The 25,638-nt window shown below is 41.0% G+C and overlaps 1 protein-coding gene across 5 annotated transcripts in view; it reads right to left on the bottom strand.

Annotated features, from left to right (window-relative positions):
- Nucleotides 1-1,799: 1,799 nt before the first annotated feature.
- LOC128695087 (DNA-binding protein K10) overlaps nt 1,800-25,638 on the bottom strand; it is a 78,321-nt gene continuing 54,482 nt past the window's right edge. For all 5 annotated transcript variants that reach the window (XM_070091449.1, XM_070091450.1, XM_070091447.1 and 2 more), the window contains one exon: nt 1,800-16,775. In XM_070091449.1, coding sequence (XP_069947550.1) covers nt 2,707-4,275 — 1,569 coding nt within the window. In that variant the 5' untranslated portion in view covers nt 4,276-16,775 and the 3' untranslated portion in view covers nt 1,800-2,706. The remainder of the gene's footprint in view (nt 16,776-25,638) is intronic.

Here is a 25,638-nt window from a genome sequence, read left to right as displayed (position 1 = left end):
TGAAAGAACATGTGAATTATACACATTCCTCCTCTTAAGAAATGTTGACTGGAGAGCCTGAAGAAAGAAGTCTATGACTACCTACCTACCTCTTCACATCATGGTCAGAGTAGGAAGTGTAATACAGTAGGGCCCCACTTATACGGGAGGTTAGGTTCTGGGCTACCGCCGCAAAGCAGAATGCCATTTTTTTTCCACTTATAAATACATATAAATGCCAGACAAAAAGTTTACCCTAACATATATTAAGCTAGCAGTAGAACTAGGAATTAAAAACAATAAAATGTAAAATACATGCAGTACATTCATTATTTAAAATATTTGTCATCTTAATGTAGGGCAAGAAGTGAGTAGTATAGTAATATTGTTGAAAGTCAGGTGTGGTAGGTATGGTAGCCCACCTGGCTACTATACCTACCCAGAGCAGTGTTATTATTATTACCATCGACATACCTTGTTCACTGAGTGTACTCATTTCAAACAACTACCTTGAGATGCATTATAAATGAAGGGAGAAGTGATGAGAACAAGTTATGCCAAGCCATACCCCCGGCCAGGATTGAACCCGCGGTCATAGAGTCTCAAAACTCCAGCCCGTCGCGCTAGCCACTAGACCAGCTAGCCACAATAAGATTCATCCAACTAGGTATATTTCTACACCATAGGAAAGTTAGCACAGGCACCTCTGTGACCACAAATGCAAGTTTTTACAGACGAATCTCCAGCTAGCGTGGCCGTGACGAACTCTAGCTCAAGTCCCTTCACTGCCGTCAACATGACTTAAGAAATCGTAATGACACGATTGCAAATAAACCATACCCCCGGCCGGGATTGAACCCGCGGTCATAGAGTCTCAAAACTCCAGCCCGTCGCGCTAGCCACTAGACCAGCTAGCCACAATAAGATTCATCCAACTAGGTATATTTCTACACCATAGGAAAGTTAGCACAGGCACCTCTGTGACCACAAATGCAAGTTTTTACAGACGAATCTCCAGCTAGCGTGGCCGTGACGAACTCTAGCTCAAGTCCCTTCACTGCCGTCAACATGACTTAAGAAATCGTAATGACACGATTGCAAATAAACCATACCCCCGGCCGGGATTGAACCCGCGGTCATAGAGTCTCAAAACTCCAGCCCGTCGCGCTAGCCACTAGACCAGCTAGCCACAATAAGATTCATCCAACTAGGTATATTTCTACACCATAGGAAAGTTAGCACAGGCACCTCTGTGACCACAAATGCAAGTTTTTACAGACGAATCTCCAGCTAGCGTGGCCGTGACGAACTCTAGCTCAAGTCCCTTCACTGCCGTCAGTGACGGCAGTGAAGGGACTTGAGCTAGAGTTCGTCACGGCCACGCTAGCTGGAGATTCGTCTGTAAAAACTTGCATTTGTGGTCACAGAGGTGCCTGTGCTAACTTTCCTATGGTGTAGAAATATACCTAGTTGGATGAATCTTATTGTGGCTAGCTGGTCTAGTGGCTAGCGCGACGGGCTGGAGTTTTGAGACTCTATGACCGCGGGTTCAATCCCGGCCGGGGGTATGGTTTATTTGCAATCGTGTCATTACGATTTCTTAAGTCATGTTGACGGCAGTGAAGGGACTTGAGCTAGAGTTCGTCACGGCCACGCTAGCTGGAGATTCGTCTGTAAAAACTTGCATTTGTGGTCACAGAGGTGCCTGTGCTAACTTTCCTATGGTGTAGAAATATACCTAGTTGGATGAATCTTATTGTGGCTAGCTGGTCTAGTGGCTAGCGCGACGGGCTGGAGTTTTGAGACTCTATGACCGCGGGTTCAATCCCGGCCGGGGGTATGGTTTATTTGCAATCGTGTCATTACGATTTCTTAAGTCAAGTTATGCCAAGAATTGTAAACAATTCCAAATGAATATGGGGAGTCACTGGATCAAACATACATTGATGAACATTTTCTGTGGTGTTGGACTAGAGAAAACAGAATTTTTTCCCTCTGCCTGGCTACATCTCATTTTTATGTGATTTTTTCTACTGTAGGTGTCTGTATTGTGGTTATATGCTAAGTAATGTGTTTCTTATAAAATTTTGAAGAAAATATCATAGATAGATTAATGAAAATGCCTATATTAACGTAAAATAAGACATTTAATGTGCCGAAGTGATTATTGTGTATTATAATCATTATTATTAATATGGCATCAAGACTAGAGGGACATTTTTGGTGAGTTTAGCCCTTGAATGGTCCAAACGTATATATACATTCACCTGCACAGTGCCCCAAATTTTTTGAGAAAAAAAAAATTATAGGAAAAAAGAGCACGTGTTACCCAGGCATCCCCAATTTTTTTCATATGGCACACATTTGAGTGCGCACACCCATTCTCTCATGTCTAGGTGACTCAGGCCTATCGTGCCAATGTTGAATGAATGACAAAGGAAACGTATATATACATTTGGACTATTTAAGGGTTAATGTGTACCTGCACTCCAGCACAGTGTGTAAGTTTATTTAGATACAGGTACAGTAGAGCCCCACTTATACGGCGGGTTAGGTTCCAGGCTGTCGCTGGAAAGCAGACATCGCCGGAAGGCTAAATGCCATTTTTTTCCATTTATAAATGCATATAAATGCCAGACAACAAGTTTACACTAAATTATATTAACTTAGTAATAGAACCAGGCATTAAAAACACAAAGTAAAATACATTTTCAGTACATTCATTACTTATCTTAAAGTATTTGTAATCTTAATGTAGGGAGAGAAGTGAGTAGTACTTATTAGGAAGTCCAAGCCCCTCGCACACAAAACCTTCTTTACCCCCTCCCTCCAACCTTTCCTAGGCTGACCCCTACCCCGCCTTCCTTCCACTACAGACTGATACACTCTTGAAGTCATTCCGTTTCGCTCCATTCTCTCTACATGTCCGAACCACATCAACAACCCTTCCTCAGCCCTCTGGACAACAGTTTTGGCAATCCCGCACCTCCTCCTAACTTCCAAACTACGAATTCTCTGCATTATATTCACACCGCACATTGCCCTCAAACATGACATCTCCACTGCCTCCAGCCTTCTCCTCGCTGCAACATTCACCACCCATGCTTCACACCCATATAAGAGCGTTGGTAAAACTATACTCTCATACATTCCCCTCTTTGCTTCCAAGAACAAAGTTCTTTGTCTCCACAGACTCCTAAGTGCACCACTCACCCTTTTCCCCTCATCAATTCTATGATTCACCTCATCTTTCATAGACCCATCCGCTGACACGTCCACTCCCAAATATCTGAATACATACACCTCCTCCATACTCTCTCCCTCCAATCTGATATCCAATCTTTCATCACCTAATCTTTTTGTTATCCTCATAACCTTACTCTTTCCTGTATTCACTTTCAATTTTCTTCTTTTACATACCCTACCAAATTCATCCACCAACCTCTGCAACTTCTCTTCAGAATCACCCAAGAGCCCAGTGTCATCAGCAAAGAGCAACTGTGACAACTCCCAATTTATGTGTGATTCTTTATCTTTTAACTCCACACCTCTTGCCAAGACCCTCACATTTACTTCTCTTACAACCCCATCTATAAATACACATATATTGAACAACCACGGTGGCATTACACATCCTTGTCTAAGGCCTACTTTTACTGGGAAATAATCTCCCTCTTTCCTACACACTCTAACTTGAGCCTCACTATCCTCGTAAAAGCTCTTCACTGCTTTCAGTAACCTACCTCCTATACCATACATCTGCAACATCTGCCACATTGCCCCCCTATCCACCCTGTCATACACCTTTTCCAAATCCATAAATGCAACAAAAACCTCTTTAGCCTTATCTAAATACTGTTCACTTATATGTTTCACTGTAAACACCTGGTCCACACACCCCCTACCTTTCCTAAAGCCTCCTTGTTCATCTGCTATCCTATTCTTCATCTTACTCAACAGACTTATCCCCCTATAATTTTTGCACTCTCTTTTGTCCCCTTTGCCTTTATACAAAGGAACTATGCATGCTCTCTGCCAATCCCTAGGTACCTTACCCTCTTCCATACATTTATTAAATAATAGCACCAACCACTCCAAAACTATATCCCCACCTACTTTTAACATTTTTATCTTTATCCCATCAATCCCAGCTGCCTTACCCCCTTTTATTTTACCTACTGCCTGACAAACTTCCCCCACACTCACAACTGGCTCTTCCTCACTCCTAGAAGATGTTATTCCTCCTTGCCCTATACACGAAATCACAGCTTCCCTATTTTCATCAACATATTTCATATTTATTATAAAAAGCACTAAACCCACAAGGGTTGTGTATTGCTATATATAGAGTAAAGGCATACAAAAAGAATATTTTTCTAAAGGTATCCCCCAGTTTGACTAGAGAAAACGTAATTCTTCCGACACTACCTATACAGCTGCTTTGTAAACAAATCTCATATTTACGTCAATTTTTATTCTGTGAGTGTATGTATCATGTTTATATGCTATGTAATAGGTTTCATATATAATTTTGAAGAAAATATCATAGATGGATTAATGAAAATGCCTATATTGATGTAAAGTAAGACATTTAGTGTGCCCAAGAGTGATTATTATTACGTAGTATTGGCGTCATGAGTAGAGAGAGACTTAGCGATTTTAATGTGTACCTGCACACCAGCACAGTGTGTAAGAATATTTAGGTACAGGTACACTTAAGTATAATTATCAGAGTACATATAAAATATGCAGTAGCTTTAAAACACTTGAAATTTTGGAAAGTTTCCTGACAAAATAGATGAGGTCACAGAAAATGTAAGCAAACCGGGTGGGGGCGCCGTATTTGAAAGACCGCTTGCCGTATAGCAAATTTTGGTCATAATTTGACATTGCCGTATTAGCAGAACGCCGTAAGGCAAAACGCCGTAAAGCGGGGCCTTACTGTACACATAAGAACATAAAATAAGAAAGGAGGAACACTGCAGCAGGCCTGTTGGCCCATACTAGGCAGGTCCTTTACAATTCATCCCACTAACAAACATTTGACCAACCCAATTTTCAATGCTACCCAAGAAATAAGCTCTGATGTGCAAGTCCCACTCAAATCCAACCCATCCCACTCATGTATTTATCCAACCTAAATTTGAAACTACCCAAAGTCCTAGCCTCAATAACCCAACTAGGTAGACTGTTCCACTCATCTACTACCCTATTTCCAAACCAATACTTTCCTATGTCCTTTCTAAATCTAAACTTATCTAATTTAAATCCATTACTGCGGGTTCTCTCTTGGAGAGATATCCTCAAGACCTTGTTAATATCCCCTTTATTAATACCTATCTTCCACTTATACACTTCGATCAGGTCTCCCCTCATTCTTCGTCTAACAAGTGAATGTAACTTAAGAGTCTTCAATCTTTCTTCATAAGGAAGATTTCTAATGCTATGTATTAATTTAGTCATCCTACGCTGAATGTTTTCTAACGAATTTATGTCCATTCTGTAATATGGAGACCAGAATTGAGCTGCATAATCTAGGTGAGGCCTTACTAATGATGTATAAAGCTGCAGTATGACCTCTGGACTTCTGTTGCTTACACTTCTTGATATAAATCCCAGTAATCTATTTGCCTTATTACGTACACTGGCCTGGTCTCAGACCGGGCCGCGGGGGCGTTGACCCCCGGAACTCTCTCTCTCTCTCCAGGTAAACACTTAGGCATTGCTGTCTTGGTTTAAGGTTGCTGCTTACCATAACCCCCAAGTCCTTTTCGCAGTCTGTATGGTTAAGTTCTACATTATTTAACTTATAAGTGCTAGGGTTATGGACACTCCCGAGCTTCAGAACCTTGCATTTATCTACATTGAACTGCATCTGCCACTTTTCTGACCAAGAGTGGAGTTTGTCTAAATCCTCCTGAAGTTCCATAACATCTACGTTTGAATCAATTATCCTACCTATCTTCGTGTCATCAGCAAATTTGCTCATATCACTAGTAATTCCTTCATCAAGATCATTGATATATATTATAAACAACAACGGGCCCAAGACTGATCCCTGTGGAACGCCACTTGTTACTGATCCCCACTTGGATTTAACCCCATTTATGGACACTCTCTGCTATCAAAGTACATAATGAATGATGAAAGTTTTTTTTCTTTTTGGGTCACCCTGCCACAGTGGGAAATGGCCGACATGAAAAAAAATATAGTATATTCAGTGGACCCCTGGATTTCGTAATATTCGAAAATAGTAACTTTTTTTTTGTCAAAATATTGGCTCGGTGATCATCATTTAGCTTGGTAATAGTCATTCATCCTGAATGCGTCCGAGCAGCCTGACCATTTACAGTCAGTGTGTCATTGTTTATCAGCCAGTGAGCACGATCCCACGCATTCATACATTTCGAATATACAGTGGACCCCCGGATAACGATCAGCTCCCAACTCGACCAATTATGTAAGTTTATTTTTGTAAGTGCTTTTGTAGGTGTATTTTTAGGGGTCTGAAATGGACTAATCTAATTCACAATATTTCTTATGGGAACAAATTCGGTCTATAACGGCACCCAAACAGACTTCTGGATTGAAATAATATCGTTATGCGGGGGTCCACTGTATTCAATTCGTTTTAGTGCTTGCAACTGCTAAATAAGCCACCATGGGCCAAAAAAAAGCTCCTAGTGCCAGCCCTTTGGTAAAGAAGGAGAATTCAAGAAAGAACATATCAGCCTGGGTACTTCCCCAAACACACCAGCCATGGCATTTTCCCACACACCAGCCAGGGTACTTCCCCACACACTAGACAGGGTACTTCCCCACACACACACGATTTTATTTGAGTGGGACTTGCACATGAGTGAATAGAATTATCAAAGCTTATTGCTTGGGAAGCATTGAAAATTGGGTTGGGCAAATATGATTCTGTTAGTGGGGTGGTTTGTGAAGGACCTGCCTAGTATGGGGCAATAGGTCTGCTGCAGTGTTCCTGCTTTCTTATGTACACCAGCCAGGGCATTTCCCCACACACATGATTTGATTTGAGTGGGACTTGTGCATGAGTGATTAGAATTATCAAAGCTTGTTGCATGGGAAGCACTGAAAATTGGGTTGGGCAAATACGAGTCTGTTAGTGGGATGGTTTGTGAAGGACCTGCCTAGTATGGTCCAATAGGCCTGCTGCAGTGTTCCTGTTTTCTTATGTACACCAGCCAGGGTACTTCCCCACTCACACCAGCCAGGGCATTTCCCCACACACATGATTTAATTTGAGTGGGACTTGTGCATGAGTGATTAGAATTATCAAAGCTTGTTGCATGGGAAGCACTGAAAATTGGGTTGGGCAAATACGAGTCTGTTAGTGGGATGGTTTGTGAAGGACCTGCCTAGTATGGTCCAATAGGCCTGCTGCAGTGTTCCTGTTTTCTTATGTTCTTATGTACACCAGCTGAGAAAATTGCTTCAGAGAAGAAGAGAGAGGGAAAAAGGTGCCTTCTTCAAAGATTAAGGACATTTGTGCAAATTGGAGTGAGGTGCAAACATTTGTGGAGGAACATCACCCTAACCCTCTCCCCTCCCCCCATCTTACATACACCAAAAAGAATTTTCAATAAAGGTAAGTGTGATATTATTGTTTTATACTCAATTTCTCATTCTTTTCTATATGTAAATCTATATTTAATCTATAAAAAATAATTTTTGTTAATACTTTTGGGTGTCTGGAATGGATTAATTGGATTTACATTATTTCAGTGAACTTGGGGTCCACTGTATTTAAAATACGCAATAACTTTAAAACACTTAAAATTTTGGAAAATTTCCAGACATGATGGAGAGACGTGGAGCTCATGGAGAGTATAAACAAACCAGGTGGTGCACGGTGACCATATTGGGGAGTCAGGTGGGAGGAGCCGTATAGCGACTTTGTCATAATTTTAAATGTCCGTATTAGCGTAATGCCACAAAATGGGGCCCTACTGTATGGACCATTTATGCAAGTAGGTTTTTGGTAAGCCTTGATTATTATTATAATCAAAAGAAGCACTAACCGGAAGGGTTATAGAGCGCAACAGGGCAGGGAAGGATGCAGGGAAAATAGGTGGCAAGAGGGAGAGGGATGATTATTAGGGTATGGAGTGCAGCAGGGCAGTGGATAGTGCAGGGGGTAGAGGGTAGCAAGAGATTTAGGTAGAAAGGATGGAGGAGAGTGCTAGAGGCATCGTCATCAGAGTTTGTGTAGCAAATCAGTCGCTGTCAAAGTCAATGAGAGAGTCTGGATTAAAGGAGGGTCCATCAGCAAGAAGGAAAGGTAAAGAAAGGGCAGCAGAGCAGAGATGATCTTGCAGGTAAATTCTGAGTGCTCGTTGATCGAGTAGACAGTCCAACAGAATGTGGCTAACAGATACTGGAACGTGACAATTCTCACAGAGGAACAGGGCACCTCTCCATGAGATACCCATGAGTAAGAAAAGTGTGGCTGATGCGAAGACGGGAGAGAGTAGTCTCCCAACCCTGACACTGATGACAAGACGACGGCGAGAAACCTATACTCGGTTTAATAGAATGGAGTTTGTTATGGAGCAGATCAGACCAACGCTGTTGCCAACGGGTGCGAAGGTGGGTAACAATTTCAGCAAAATAGTCTGCGAATGGAACACCTCTATACGAAACTGGGAGGTCATGTAATGCTGACCGTGAAGCAGTGTCTGCCTGTTCATTGCCCTGTATGTCAACATGACCAGGGACCCAGCAAAAAACAGTATCTAGTGTTTGCTAGAGATACGGCGCAGCCAAAGTTGGATATGAAGAACTAGGGGGTGAGGTGTATCAAATTTTTGTATAGCCTGTAAAGCACTAAGGGAGTCTGAAACGACCACAAATGGTGACACAGGCATAGATGCTATACTGATAAGTGCTACAAGAATGGCATACAATTCAGCCGTAAAAATGCTTGCTGAAAATAATAAATGTCCTCGCACGACACTGTCCAGAAATACTGCTGTGAATCCGACGCCATCAGATGTAGAACCATCATTGTACAGTGGACCCTCGACCAATGATGGCATCGTATAACTTTAAATCCGACTAGCGATACATTTTAATGCAAAAATTTTGCCTCGACTAGCGCTAAAAAACTCGACCAACGCGATTTGTTCCGTTCGAGACGCATCCATGTGTGGCCTGAGTGCGCCTCACTTGTCCCGTGGGTGCCAGTGTTTACAATTCAGCCACCGCGGTCGCATCCAAACATACAATTGGAACATTTCATATTATCACAGCGTTTTTAGTGATTGCACCTGCAAAATAAGTTACCATGGGCCCCAAGAAAGCTTCAATTGCCAACCCTGTGGTAAAAGGGGTGAGAATTAGTGTGGAAATTAAGAAAGATTTTCAAGGGTTTGGGGCTAACCCTGAGATGCCTATGCCAGTTGTGGAATCCATTGTGCCTACTTCAAAGATTAAGGAAATGTGTGCAAAGTGGGTTGAACTGCAAACCTTTATGGATGAAAATCACCCTAACACAGCTTTTGCAAGCCGTGCTGGTGACTATTACAATGACAACGTTATGGCCCATTTTAGACAAATCTTAAAGGAACAGGAGGTACAGAGCTCTATGGACAGATATGTTGTGCGACAGAGGTCCAGTGACTCTTAAGCTGGTCCTAGTGGCATTAAAAGAAGAAGGGAAGTAACCCCAGAAAAGGACTTGACACCTCAAGTCCTAATGGAAGGGGATTCCCCTTCTAAACACTAACACCATCCACACTCTCCCCTCCTCCCATCCCATCAATCCTCACCAGATCTTCAATAAAGGTAAGTGTCATGTAATTGTACATGTATTCTTCAGTTTGTGTGTATTAAAATTAATATTTCATGTGGTAAAATTTTTGTTTTTTCAATACTTTGGGGTGTCAGGAACGGATTAATTTGATTTCCACTATTTCTTATGGGGAAAATTAACTCGACTAACGATAATTTCGACTGACGATGAGCTCTCAGGAATGGATTAATATCGTTGGTCGAGGGTCCACTGTACACTGTGATGGCACAAGAAGAGAGCGGAAGTGGTCAAGAAAAAGAGAGCAGGAAGCCTCTGTAGGGAGTTGGGCTTTTGTGCATGGCAGTGGGAAAGAACAGACTCCAACAGCTGGAACTTCCCAAGTGGGCAGGAAAAAGTGAGATGCTACATGAACAGACAAGAGCGAATGGAGGCAGAGAGAAAAGGGACGGAATAAGCAGGGGCAACAAACAAATAAAGAACGTCTACTAATATCAGTGACCATCCTATATATGGAAGGATTGTGGAGGTCATGAGATCGAACATAATAGCAAAAGCAATGAGCATCACGGCAATCGGACAAAGATGGAATATTTGCTTCTGCATAGAGGCTCTCAACAGGGGATGAACGTAAGGCACCAAGGCACAAACGGAGACCTTGGTGATGAATGGGATCTAACTCAGAGTTGTGGGAGAGGCTGCAGAATAGATTTGGTCACCATAATCCAGCTTGGACAAGACTAGAGTGGAATGCAAACGGAGGAGAGTGCGAAGATCTGCTCCCCATGAACGATGAGTGAGTGAGCGAGAACTTTAAGGAGATTTAGCCAACCATGGCAAGTTGTCTTTAAAGAAGAAATGTGTGGTCTCCACATCAGCTGGCGATCAAAAAGCAGGCCCAGAAATTTGACTGTATCACATATTGGAATACGTGAACCGTGTAAGTACAAGGAAGTATCCGGAATAAGAGGACGTCTAGTGAAGGTAATGAACTGGGTTTTATTACTAGAAAATTGAAAGTCGTGAGAAGTGGTCCAATGGGAGACTTGGTCTATCACAACCTGAAGAGAGGCTGCTAATAATCAACAGGCAGTGCCCAAGTAAGCTATAGCGAAGTCATCAACATAAAGTGATGACCAAATATGCGAAGGAAGAACGGAAAAGAAGTTATTTATAGCCAAGAGAAAAAGAGAAGTGCTGAGGGCACAACCTCGTGGAACTCCCTCGGTTTGTACAAAGTCTGAGGAAAGTGATGGTCACATCAGTGACCATCCTATATACGGAAGGATTGTGGAGGTCATGAGATTGAACATAATAGTAAAGGCAATGAGCATCATGGCGATTGGACAAGGATGGAATATTTGCTTCTGCATAGAGGCTCTCGACAGGGGATGAACGTAAGGCACCAAGGCACAAACGGAGACCTTGGTGATGAATGGGATCTAACTCAGACAGAGTTGTGGGAGAGGCCACAGAATAGATTTGGTCACCATAATCCAGCTTGGACAAGACTAGGGTGGAATGCAAACGGAGAAGAATGCGATGATCTGCTCCCCATGAACGATGAGCGAGAACTTTAAGGAGATTTAGCCGACCATGGCAAGTTGTCTTTAAAGAAGAAATGTGTGGTCTCCACATCAGCTGGCGATCAAAGAGCAGGCCCAGAAACTTGACCGTATCACATGTTGGAATATGTACATGAACCGTGTAAGTACAAGGGAGTATTCGGAATAAGAGAACGTCTAGTGAAGGTAATGAACTGGGTTTTAGTACTAGAAAATTGAAAGCTGTGAGAAGTGGTCCAATGGGAGACTCTGACTATCACAACCTGAAGAGGGGCTGCTAATAATCAACAGTCAGCTCCCAAGTAAGCTAGAGCGAAGTCAGCAACATAAAGCGATGACCAAATATGCGAAGGAAGAACGGAAAAGAAGTCATTTATAGCTAAGAGAAAAAGAGAAGTGCTGAGGACACAACCTCGTGGAACTCCCTCAGCTTGTACAAAGTCCGAGGAAAGTGAGGCGCCAATATGGACTTGAAAATGTCTATTGGACAAGAAAGCAGCGATGAAGTTTGGTAGATTACTGCGGAGGCCTAAGGAGTGGGCTTGGGCTAAGATGTTATACAGTGGACCCCCAGTTATCGGCTGTAATCCGTTCCTGATAACCAAATTAATATTTCCCATGAGAATTAATGGAAATACAATTAATTCGTTCCAAACAAAAACATTCACAAAAAAAAAATAATTTTTTTACAATTATGTATTACATACCTTTATTGAAGTTGCTAATGCTGGCTTCTGGAAGATAGGGAGGAGGAAAGAGGGAGGAGTTAGTGTTTGGAAGGGGAATCCCCCTCCATGAAGACTTTAGGTAGCAAAGCCTTCTCTGGGGTTACTTCCCTTCTTTGTCTTTTAACCCTTTCAGGGTTTCTGACATACCAGTACGGCTTACGCACCAGGGTTTTTGATGTACTAGTACGCCTAAATTCTAGCGCCCTCAAATCTAGTGAGAGAAAGCTGGTAGTCCTACATATGAAAGAATGGGTCTATGTGGTCAGTGTGTGCAGTATAAAAATAATCCTGCAGCACACAGTGTGTAATGAGAAAAAAAAAAACTTTGACAGTGTTTTTGGTTTAAAACAGCGACTTTGCACTGTATTTTCGTATGGTATTTATGATGGTATTCTAGTTTTCCTGGTCTCATTTTATAGAATGGAAGACATATTACAGAAATTGAGACGATTTTGATTGGTTTTACAATGAAAAGTACCTTGAAATTGAACTCAAAGTAGCAGAAATCTTCGATTTTTGCCAAAGTTCAAAAGTAAACAAATCATGCTATGCGTCCAATACACGTCAACTGGTGAGTCTAATATTCTTTCACAAGTGCGTTGATATTATTTATACCATTTCTACACTAATGCAGTAGTCTGCATAACAGTAAATCTTCTATTTTTTGTGAGAAAAATTCAAAGTGGAAAGCAAATGAATGTAAGAGGGGCGTGGGGATGTGACTAATGAACAGAGGAAATGTTATTTTAGTGCCAGGAATGTCTTTCTTGTTTATTCTGGTCCCTATTTGGAAATTGGCATCTTTTGAAATTTGTGTGAAATTGGCAAAATTGCTAAATTCTGACCACTGTATTGGATAGTTGAAATCAGTAAATGGGTGGTTTCTTGTACTCATTCGATAGAAAAAATGGAGTTCTAGCGAAATAGTTATGATTTTTGTTGACTAGTACACTGGAATTGGCTGACAATAGGGCTTAAAGTGGGCAAAATCGCCGATGCATAAACATCGTCGAGACTGCTAACTTCGCGAGAGCATAATTCTGTAAGTTTTCCATCAAATTTCATACTTTTGGTGTCATTATGATCGGGAAAAGATTCTCTATCTTTTCATAAGAAAAATAATTTTTTTCTTTTTTTTGAAAATTTGTTGACCCTGAGAACAAGTCTGGGAGAGGGCCTGTCGACCCTGAAAGGGTTAATGCCACTAGGACCAGCTTGAGAGTCACTGGACCCCTGTCTCACAAAATAACTGTCCAGAGTGCTCTGTTTCTGGCATCTCTAAGATTTCCCTAAAGTGGGACAGGGTTTTGTCACTAAACATGTTGCAGTATATATGGCTTGTTTCAGCTTTGTCAGGGTGGTGTTTCTGTACAAAAGCTTGCACCCTAGTCCACATTGCACACACCTCTTTAATCTCTGAAGAAGACACCTCCTTCACTCCCTCTTCCTCCTCTGAAGCAAGTTCCTCAGCTGCAGTCTGTTGCTGTTCAAGTTGAAGCTCTTGCAGCTCATCAGTGGTAAGCTATTCCCTGTGGTCCTCTACCAATTCTTCCACATCCTCGCCACTCACCTCCAACCCCTTTTGCAGCATTAGCGTCTTTGATTTGTTCTTTCTTTGCCAGGATGGATGTACAGTGGTCCCCCGTTTTTGGTATTTAATCCGTTCCTGGAAGTGTGACTATTATCGAAATTGATGATTTTCGAATCCATTTTCCCCATAAGAAATAATGTAAATCCAATTAATTCATTCCAGACACCCAGAAGAATCAACAACAATTTTTTTTTTTTACCTTAAAGATAGATTTACATGCACAAAAGAATGAACATTCAACATGACAGTTACCTTTTTTGAAGGCTGTTGCTGATGAATGGAAGACAGTGAGGAGAGAGGGAAGAGAGGTTATTGTTTGGAAGGGGAATCCCCCTCCATAAGGACTCTAGGTCACTTCAGGGGTCACTTCCCTAACTTAAATATAGATTTACATGCAGAAAAGAATGCCAAATAAATGTAAAGCACTAATAAAATGTATAAATGAACATTTACCATCACACTTACCTTTACTGAAGACTTTTGTTGGTGTATGGCAGAAGGGGCAGAGGGAGGGGAGGCGAGTTTATTGTTGGAGAATATGACACTAATATCAACTCTACAGCTTATTTGCCCCTCAAGGAAGGTTCCTTGATGTTGGTGAGGGGCTCTTGATTTAGGGAATTAGATCTGTGCTCCAGTTCCCCGAATTAAGCCTGAATGCCTTCCACATCCCCCCCCCCCAGGCGCTGTATAATCCTCCGGGTTTAGTGCTTCCCCCTTGATTATAATAATAATAATAATAATACAGCTTATTTATCTATCACAATTCAACTAATATGACATAATAAACAATATTAATAACATAGAAACATGGAAAATACTTTAGAATGAATCAAATAAGTCATTATGTATGTCACAAGAGGTGTTGTTTTGTGTTGTTGTTGGGTATATAAGGGCCACTGAAAGTAAAGCCGTCCATAATGGTGGTGAAGCAGCAGCTGAGGCGGCGGTGTTTTCTGTAGCCCTATATAACTCCAACAACATTGGAGGAGTTAGTAGAATCACTGAATCACTGAAGAAGGCACCCTCTACCACCATCACAACCACCTTTTGCCACTAGCATAACTACCACCACCATCACTACCACCTTCTACCACCATCTACCACTATCACTACCACAATCTACTACCATCACTACCACCCACTACCACTATCACAACTGCTAGCACCCTCTACCACTGTCACAACTGCTACCACTCTACCACCACCACCTTCATATTTTTCTACAAACTTTTTCTTAAATTATGTGTTTCTCACATTCTTTACCAAAGGGCTGGCACTAGAAGCTTTCTTTGGAGCCATGGTGACTTATTTAGCAGTTGCAAGCACTAAAATGAATGGAATATTATGAATTGTATTGTATGAACTCATGGGATCATCCTCATTCACTGATAAACAATGGCACACTGGCTGGGAATAGAGTGTGAGGTGGCTCGGAGCTGTGTGTACACATCCCAGACAAACGACTATCTGCGAGTCAAACGACGATTCGCAAGTCAATGTTTTGATGAAAATAATGTTACGATTTTCAAAAATTACGACTTTCGAGCCTTACGATTATTGAGGGTCCACTGCACAGGGGTATGAGAAGAGTCGAGAGAATGAACCGACAATGAAGCCAGGTCAGAACAGGGTGTGGGATCAGAAAGGGGTCTGGGAGGATGGAGGGTTTCATTAGGGGAAGATTCCATAATAAAGGTGCTTCTTCTGTGATATCTCCTTTCTTGTTATTTTTAGAAAAAAAAAGAAAAAAGGAAAGGAAAAAAAAAGAGGGACAGTGGAGGGGCAGTCACTAGGAGGCACGGAAGAGCCGGAAGTTCACTCCCTCATCCAAGAGGGCCTCGAGCCCACAGGCAGTGACGATGCAGCGTGGAACCCGTGCCATACCCTACCCTTCACACCAGTAAACCAGTGCTCCTGGATAGCAGCCTCACATCTACCAAGCCATCTCAGTGGACAAAAGAAAGGCAGTCGGAAACCTGCCACAAAGCATACCTCCTTCGGCTGCCACCTCTCAGAACCGACAGGCAGCTGCTGGAGATACACCCATTATCTGTAGGGCACCCCATTCACTTCATGTAAATCCGGGAAGGAAGCAGGGCACCTTCAGACAATTCAGATTCCATGGCAAACCACACCACCCCCGAGGGACCCCACGGAGTGGGATGAACCACAGCACACTTCCCCCTACCTAGAAACCGTAATGCCCGAGGGGAGGACCCCAGAGACTACAAATGGGACGGGAAACAAGGGGAGGGTGAGGAGAGGAGAGGAAAGGGGGAAAAAAGGGGGAGGGCATTAGGAGGGTGGGGTAGGGAAGGGAGGATTGGTGGGGTAATTAGGTTCGGTCTGAGAAAGGAGACCAAAAGGACTAATTCCTCAGACCAAGAGCCTCTCCACCATGCCAAGGAGCCCCCATTGAAGAGGACTACTTTTACATATTTCTTGTTTCCATGATTTTCACCTGTCAAGATAGTGTGATGAGGCAACTTTTTTCCAAATGTCAGAGTTTCTGCCACATTACATGTATCAGCAATCATGACCTTGGCAATACTGTACAAATGGTCAAATGTATGACTGAGTAAATTAGAGTACAAAGTTGGTACATACTTAATTTTAGTGCTTCTCTCTTTGACTTCCTTCTTTATGGGAATCTTTTCCAGGTTCTGATGGTCTGACATATTCATATAGTGCATCAATGGCAAGGAAAAGCATTTGTCACCTTTTGACTTTCCATATCATAAGCATGTTTGTTCACCACACTGATCTCAAGACACACTGTTCTAAAAACCTCCTCTGTGTATACACATTTGTGAACCCTGAAGTAGCATCACTTCAGCATCTTCACACAACACAGTCTTCACCTCAATAAGGTGCCAAACAATATATCTAGAATAGTGTCAGTGACCTGCTTCAGAGAAATAGGGAATCATCTGTTCAAAGCAGTGCTGATCTTACCTGCTTTAGATTTTTAGACACTGTAGATAATGAGTAGATTGAGAGAACTTGTATGACAAAACAGAACATAACTGAGTATGCCATAATTGCCTAAACTCATTGTTTGGAGCATTTCATGAGTTCTCTGCAGTTGCAGTCAAACTAATACAGTTATGCTGTCTGTCCTGAACAGCTTTCTGAAAATAAAATGAGATGTAGAGTAACATTTAAACAACATTTATTATAACATATATATAGTAATGTTATAAACTGTAACATAGTTACAATTTTAACACAGGGTGTAAGAAAGGAAGAGTTGGAAGGAAGGGGTAAAGGAGGTTAAGAGTGCTAGGGGTTGAGCATCCAGCAAGCTTGTGTGTTAGATCAGACTGAGTGGAGACAAATGATTTTTATGCTTGATATGGTTTTGGACTGTGAGCAATGTAACCTTTATGAAGGGATTCAAGGAAATTGGTTAGTCAGACTTAAGGCCTGGAGGCGAGAAGTATCATGCCTGTAATCTGAGAAAGGTGGGGAATATTGCAGTTCAGAAAGTCATCTGAATTGTTATGTCCATGCACTTCAAGCAAGACAACTATTGGGCCACCCTAGCTTGGTGGGAGATGGCTGGTGTTAAAATTTTTTAAAAAAAATATAAGGTCCATGAGATATATTATTTTGTAGCACATTTATCTGTTTATCCCTGGAAAATTAAATTTACGAATACGAGATTCTATACTTTTGGCGATTGCAAATCTTTCTGATTAATTTGCAAAGATTGGAAATTTATTCCCCAGAAGGGAAAACAAGACAAAAAAATTCTGAACCATCTAAAACTTTACATTAGCAGAAGTTTTGGCCAAAAATGATACACAGCATTACTGTATACCCATTTTTGAGGTGACCATCCCGGATTTATGCAAATAATGAAAATTTCTCAGGGATTCCTAAAAATAAAAAATGGACTACCATCAATTCCAGGTTCACCCTCTTAGCTGCTGAACTAATTAGGAATTCTTTCACTCTGCAGATGCCTGAATTAACTTGTCCTTTTATATAGTGTGCTATGCTGAGGTCCCACATAAGCTATTTCACAGGCTAAAGGCACTGCAATTGTGACTCATAAAACTGTAATAACACGAATGCAAACAAATTAAGGAACGGGTGGGGTTTTAACCCTTGGCAAGTGTGCAATTTGTTTGTAAAAACCAGCATTTGTGGTCACAGTGGGGCTCCATGCTAACCTCCCTATGGTGTATATAAATGCACCTCATCAGGTGAATCTTATTAGAGCCACCCCTCAAGGAAGGTTCCTTGATGTTGGTGAGGGGCTCTTGATTTAGGGAATTGGATCTGTGCACCAGTTCCCCGAATTAAGCCTGAATGCCTTCCACATCCCCCCCCAGGCGCTGTATAATCCTCCGGGTTTAGCGCTTCCCCTTGATTATAATAATAATAATTATTAGAGCCAGCTAGCCAAGTGGTTAACATATTGGCCTGCTAGTTTTAGAACTCTCTTGCCATGGGTTCAAGTCCCACCTGTTCTGTGATCTGCATTGCACTTACACAATGGTAAAGCATGAATCAAAATACAGTGGATCCCACATAACAACCTACATAGAGACTGAAGGAATGGCTTGTTTAGCAACAAATACATTGACTGAATCTTATTTTCCAAGAGAAACTTGTGCTATAACTCAAGATTTTTACCAGGATGTTAATTTCCACATCTAATTCCTATTAAAACATTTAACATGAAATTTAAAAAATATGCACTCTACAAATGAATCCATTGAAAGGTTGCAACAGCCCTTCACAAATCCTCAGTTCAATATCACAAAACCATGCTGTGATAACTTTTTCAATATTCTAATATTTTGTTCATATTTTACATTACATACACTTACAAAATGGCTGGAAACCACCACTAGGTATCTAATAAACAATGCACTCATCTCTAGTGAAGGGAGGGAGAAGTGATGGCATCACTTCCCTCTCACAGACAGGATCAGACTTTCACCTGGGGTGATAATTTATATATATAAAAAAAAGACATACCAGTTTCTTCATATTTTGACTAATGATTTAGAGGATATGAACACACTGCATGTTGATTGCTGTTCAAGGAAACAACTGATTTAATTAGTTTATGGAGGCCTGTGAAAAATTTGAAAGTGAACATAGAAAAGAGTAAGGTGATGAGGGTATCAAATGATTTAGATAAAGAAAAATTGGATATCAAATTGGGAAGGAGGAGTATGGAAGAAGTGAATGTTTTCAGATACTTGGGAGTTGACATGTCAGCAGATGGATTTATGAAGGATGAAGTTAATCATAGAATTGATGAGGGAAAAAAGGTGAGTGGTGCGTTGAGGTATATGTGGAGTCAAAAAACGTTATCTATGGAGGCAAAGAAGGGAATGTATGAAACACTCTTATATGGGTGTGAAGCTTGGGTTGTGAATGCAGCAGCAAGGAGATGGTTGGAGGCAGTGGAGATGTCCTGTCCAAGGGCAATGTGTGGTGTAAATATTATGCAGAAAATTCGGAGTGTGGAAATTAGGAGAAGGTGTGGAGTTAATAAAAGTATTAGTGAGAGGGCTGAAGAGGGGTTGTTGAGATGGTTTGGTCATTTAGAGAGAATGGATCAAAGTAGAATGACATGGAGAGCATTTAAATCGGTAGGAGAAGGAAGACAGGGTAGGGGTCGTCCTCGAAAAGGTTGGAAGGAAGGAGTGAGGGAGGTTTTATGAGCGAGGGGCTTGGACTTCCAGCAGGCGTGCATGAGCGTGTTCGATAGGAGTGAATGGAGACGAATGGTATTTGGGACCTGACGATCTGTTGGAGTGTGAGCAGGGTAATATTTAGTGACGGGATTCAGGGAAACTGGTTATTTTTATATAGCCGGACTTGAGTCCTGGAAATGGGAAGTACAATGCCTGCACTCTAAAGGAGGGGTTTCGGGATATTAGCAGTTTGGAGGGATATGTTGTGTATCTTTATACGTATATGCTTCTAAACTGTTGTGTTCTGAGCACCTCTGCAAAAACAGTGATTATGTGTGAGTGAGGTGAAAGTGTTGAATGCTGATGAAAGTATTTTCTTTTTGGGGATTTTCTTTCCTTTTTGGGTCACCCTGCCTCGGTGGGGGACGGCCGACTTGTTGAAAAAAAAAAAAAAATTACTTGGTCATTGAACAAGGCAGCTTTTGTTAACTGAGGGAATGGGGGCAGAGACAGCCTGCAGTCTGGAATTTGGTTGTTAAAAGAACAGGAGCTGGGCATTAACAAGAGGAAACAATCCTAGATCATCTACTCCATTGCACCACCACTAAAAACTATGATGCCTGCACCTAAAATTATAATCATCCTTATCTAAATCTGCATAGGCAATGTGAAATCATTCACCACAAAAGGCACAATTAAGTGCCTTAGCATTCTTTCCAACTTTAACCTCATATATAGGACATCTATCTTTACCTCTCACAGCCATAGTTAACAAGTCCTTGACCACAACAAGCGGGGTAACCACAGAGGGCACTGCCCTTGTTTGCGCCACCCAAAGAAAGGTATTTGTGAGGTTACCAGAAGCAGGTGGAGTGCAGCTTGATTACAGTATATATTTAGTGTAACCCCAAAAAACAAAGAGCATCAATAGTGCAAAATTTTCCCTTATAAATTATTATGAACTTAAGACAAAGCAGAGGTCAACCTCATTGTTTATGATACAACACTATACAGAGGACTGAACTGATGGAAGCCTTAATTAATATTCTGTGATTTGTCAGGAAACCTGCATTCTAAAATGTACTGGTTATTGCCTTGAGAGCTATGGACATCAAGAGTGAAATCAACTACATCATTTGGACATTACTAAAATAATTGAATATTAACAAGCCCTATGACCTGAGTCTGAGATAGCCTCATAACGAACAGAGGAATACAAGAGCACTGCAGTAGGTTTACTGGCCCATGCTAGGCAAGTCCAATTCATATACCAGTCCAACGTATATTTAAAGTTACCAAAGTTACCAATAACGCTACTTAGGAGTTGGCCCCACTTTCAAAAAAAAAAACTAGTGCCAAGCCAGTACTTCCTTACACCCTTTCTAAATAGTTTTTTTTTTTTTAACACATCAGCCATTTCCCACCAAGGCAGGGTGACCCAAAAAGAAAGAAAGAAAAAACTTTCCTTATCACTGTTGTAAGTCTTATCTTTAGATACAGTGGGGCCCCACTTATACGGTAGGTTAGGTTCCAGGCTACTGCCAGAAAGCAGACATTGCCGGAAAGTAGAATGCCAGATAACAAGTTTACACTAACATTTATTTAATTCATGTTAAGCGCTAGACCCATGTGGGTCATTCAGCGCAAGACGTAATAGAGGCTCAATCCTCCGTCTGCTGAGTGCCAGACAGACGCGCTTCCTATCTGTACTCACCTATATACTTTTTAATCTTTTTATTGTAGTTCGTCCGGGTTTCGAACTCCTGACTCAAGTGGTGAGAGGTGCTACATTCACCATTAGGCTATGGAGTTGGGTACTTTTTTTTAAATAGTGTGTCCAGTTATCGTACTCTGGACACCAGTGGTGAGAGGCGTGACTCTCACCACTGGGCTATAGGTTTTTTAGTAGGGCCTCTGGTTCTTGTACCCCCGGACAACAGTGGTGAGTCGCACCTCCCTCACCACTAGCCTACAATCTTTTTATTGTAGTTCGTCCGGGTTTAGAACCCCTGACCCAAGTGGTAAAGTAAAATACACACACAGTACACCCATTACTTACCTTAAAATATCTGTAGTCGTAATGTAGAGTGAGAGGTGAGTTTTATTTGTAGGAAGTCAGGTTTGGGAGGTATGATAGCCAGCCAGGTCAGCCCACCCCACCCACACGTAATATGATACGACATTTATTTAAAGCACCCCAGAGAGATAAAATACATATACAGTACATTCATTAATTTTTTTTTAACACGTCAGTCATCTCCAACCGAGGCAGGGTGACCCAAAAAGAAAGAAAATCTCCAAAAAGAAAATACTTTCATCATCATTCAACACTTTCACCTCACTCATACATAATCACTGTCTTGGCAGAGGTGCTCAGATACAACAGTTCAGAAGTACTTCCAAACTACCAATATCCCAAACCCCTCCTTTAAAGTGCAGGCACTGTACTTCCCATTTCCAGGACTCAAGTCCGGCTAACCGGTTTCCCCAAATCCCTTCACAAAATATTACCCTGCTCACACTCCAACAGCTTGTCAGGTCCCAAAAACCATTCGTCTCCATTCACTGCTATCCAACACACTCACACATGCTGGAAATCCAAGCCCCTTGCCCACAAAATCTCCTATACCCCCTCCCTCCAACCTTTTCGAGGACGACCCCTGCCCCACCTTCCTTTCCCTACAGATTTATACGCTTTCCAAATCATTCTACTTTGATCCATTCTCTCTAAATGACCAAACCACCTCAACAACTCCTCTTCAGCCCTCTGACTAATACTTTTAGTAACCCCACACTTTCTCCTAATTGCCACACTCCAAATTCTCTGCATAATACTTACACCACACACTGCCCTTAGACAGGACATCTCCACTGCCTCCAGCTGCCTCCTCGCTGCAGCATTTGCAACCCAAGGTTCACACCCATATAAAAGTGTTGGTACCACTATACTTTCATACATTCCCTTCTTTGATTCCATGGATAACGTTTTTTGTCTCCACAGCTACCTCAATGCACCACTCGCCTTTTTTCCTTCATCAATTCAATGGTTAACCTCATCCTTCATAAACCCATCCACTGACAAGTCAACTTCCAAATATCTGAAAACATTCAATTCTTCCATACTCCCTCTCTCCAATGTGATACCCAATTTTTCTTTATCTAAATCATTTGATACCCTCATCACCTTACTCTTATCTATGTTCACTTTCAACTTTCTACCTTTACACACCCTCCTAAACTCATCTACTAACCTTTGCAACTTGTCTTTAGAATCTCCCATAAGCACAGTATCATCAGCAAAAAGTAACTGTGTCAACTCCCATTTTGTATTTGATTCCCCATAATTTAATTGCACCCTTCTCCCCAACACTCTAGCATTTATTTCTTTTACAGCCCCATCAATAAATATATTAAACAACCATGGTGACATAACACATCCCTAAAACCTGCTTTTACTGGGAAGTAATCTCCCTCTCTTCTACACACCCTAACCTGAGCCTATTTTTACAGCATTTAGTAACTAACTACCTATTCCATATATGTACTTGCAACATCTGCCACATTGCTCCCCTATCCATTCTATCATATGCCTTTTCTAAATCCAAAAATGCAATGAAAACTTACCTACCATTATCTAAATCCTGTTCACATATATGCTTCAATGTAAACACTTGATCTACAGATCCCCTACCCACTCTAAAGCCTTCTTGCTCATCTGCAATCCTACTCTCTGTCTTAAAACTAATTCTTTCAATAATAACCCTACCGTACACTTTTCCTGGTATACAGTAGGGCCCCACTTATACGGCGGGTTAGGTTCCAGGCTGTCGCCGGAAAGCAGACATCGCCAAAAGGCAGAACGCCATTTTTTCCATTTATAAATGCCAGACAACAAGTTTACACTAAATTATATTAAGTTAGTAATAGAACTAGGCATTAAAACACACAAAGTAAAATACATTCACAGTACATTCATTACTTATCTTAAAGTATTTGTAATCTTAATGTAGGAAGAGAGGTGAGTAGTACTTATTTGTAGGAAGTCAGGTGTAGGTAGCCCAGGTGTAGGTAGCTCTGGCTCCCTGTCTCATACTTAATATACGATATTTAAAACATCCTAGAGAGTTAAAATACACATACAGTACAATCATTATTTATCTTAAAATATGTGTAGCCTTAATATAGGAAGAGAGGCGAGTATTATTTATTTGTAGGAAGTCAGTGTAGGTAGCCGGTAGGTGTAGCCCGCCTGGGCTACACCTACCAGCTACCTACACTGTGGCCCAGAGCCATATTATTAGCATCGACATACCTTGTTCACTGAATTTAATCATTTCTAACAACTACCTTTAGATGCCATCATAAACGAAGGGAGAAGTAATGAATAATTCATGCCAAAAATTGTAAACAAAAGTAGAGTGGGGGAGTGGCTGGGCCAAACGCAGATTCATACACGTTTTCTCTGATGGCTGAGCAGAGAATACGTAATGTTGTCCCTCTGCCCGGCTACCACACAGGTCCACAAGTATTATTATCAGAGCACATATAAAATATGCAATAAATGCCAGACAACAAGTTTACACTAACTTATATTAAGTTAGCAATAGAAATAGGCCTTAAAAACAATAAAAGGTAAGATACACACAGAGTACACTTATTACTTGCCTTAAAATATTAATATTAATGTGTGAGAGGTAAGTGGCAGGGTGTTTATTGAATAAAATCAGAATGGCACACCATCTTCTAACTTGGCACTTAAAGCAAGAGTCTTACGACTCCACTTTTTATCACAGCTAAGCTTAGATGCCATCGTCAATGAGAGCCAACTAGTTAACGAAAGAGTAAACGAGAGAGAGAACAAGATACAGAGTTGAGACAATGTAAGAATACAAAGTGAACAGGTAGTGGACGATCACTTGGCCAGGCGAAATAAATGCGTATTAATATGTGTCTACTTTTAGTTCATTCAGGTACGTTTGTAAGAGTTTGTAAAACATTTACCTCAATATTTTTTTATTATAATAATAATTACCTCACAATACAAATACTCTTACATTGTGTACAAGTTAGTACAGAATAAACAAACAGCAACACACCATTTTTAGAGTGAATGAAGATATTATTATTATTATTATTATTATTATAATAAAAAGCACTAAACCCACGAGGGTCATGAATTGCTATATATAGTGAAGGCATACGAAAAGAATATTTTTCTACAGTTATCCCCCAGTTTGACTAGAGAAAACGTAATTCTTCCGACACTCCCTACACAGCCGCTTTGTAAACAAATCTCATATTTACGTCAATTTTTATTCTGAGTGTGTGTATCATGATTATACGCTATGTAACGGGTTTCATATATAATTTTGAGGAAAATATCATAGATGGATTAATGAAAATGCCTATATTAATGTAAAATAAGACATTTAGTGTGCCCAAGAGTGATTATTATTATGTAGTACTGGCGTCATGAGTAGAGAGACTTAGCAATTTTAATGTGTACCTGCACACCAGCACAGTGTGTAAGTATATTTAGGTACAGGTACACATAAGGATAATTATCAGAGTACATATAAAATATGCAGTAACTTTAAAACACTTGAAATTTTGGAAAGTTTTCTGACATAATAGAAGTGGTCATGGAGAATGTAAACAAACCCGGTGGGGGGGCGCCATATTTGAAAGACCGCTTGCCGTATAGCAAATTTTGGTCATAATTTGACATTGCCATATTAGCGGAATGCCGCCGTAAAGCGGGGCCCTACTGTACTCGGTAAACTTTTTTTGTTTTTTCAACAAACCAGCCATATCCCACCAAGGCAGGGTGGCCCAAAAAGAAAAATGAAAGTTTATCTTTTTAAATATAGTAATTTATACAGGAGAAGGGGTTACTAGCCCCATGCTCCCAGCATTTTAGTCACCTCATACAACACGCATGGCTTACGGAGGAAGAATTCTGTTCCACTTCCCCATGGAGATAAGAGGAAATAAGCAAGAACAAGAACTAGAACAAAAATAGAAGAAAACCCAGAGGGATGTGCATATATATGCTCGTACATGTATGTGTAGTGTGACCTAAGTGTAAGTAGAAGTAGCAAGACGTACCTGAAATCTTGCATGTTTATGAGACAGAAAAAAGACACCAGCAATCCTACCATCATGTAAAACAATTACAGGTTTCCATTTTACACTCACTTGGCAGGATGGTAGTACCTTCCTGGGCAGTTGACTCAGTAAACTTATTCCCCTATAATTTTTACAATCTCTTTTGTCCCCCTTTCCTTTATATAAAGGAACTATACATGCTCTCTGCCAATCCCTAGGTACCTTC

Source organism: Cherax quadricarinatus, chromosome 35, assembly GCF_038502225.1.
Source record: "Cherax quadricarinatus isolate ZL_2023a chromosome 35, ASM3850222v1, whole genome shotgun sequence".
Classification (NCBI taxonomy): Eukaryota; Metazoa; Arthropoda; class Malacostraca; order Decapoda; family Parastacidae; genus Cherax; species Cherax quadricarinatus.
The sequence above is the reverse complement of the archived record's forward strand: the minus strand, read 5'-3'. Positions and strand labels throughout refer to the sequence as shown.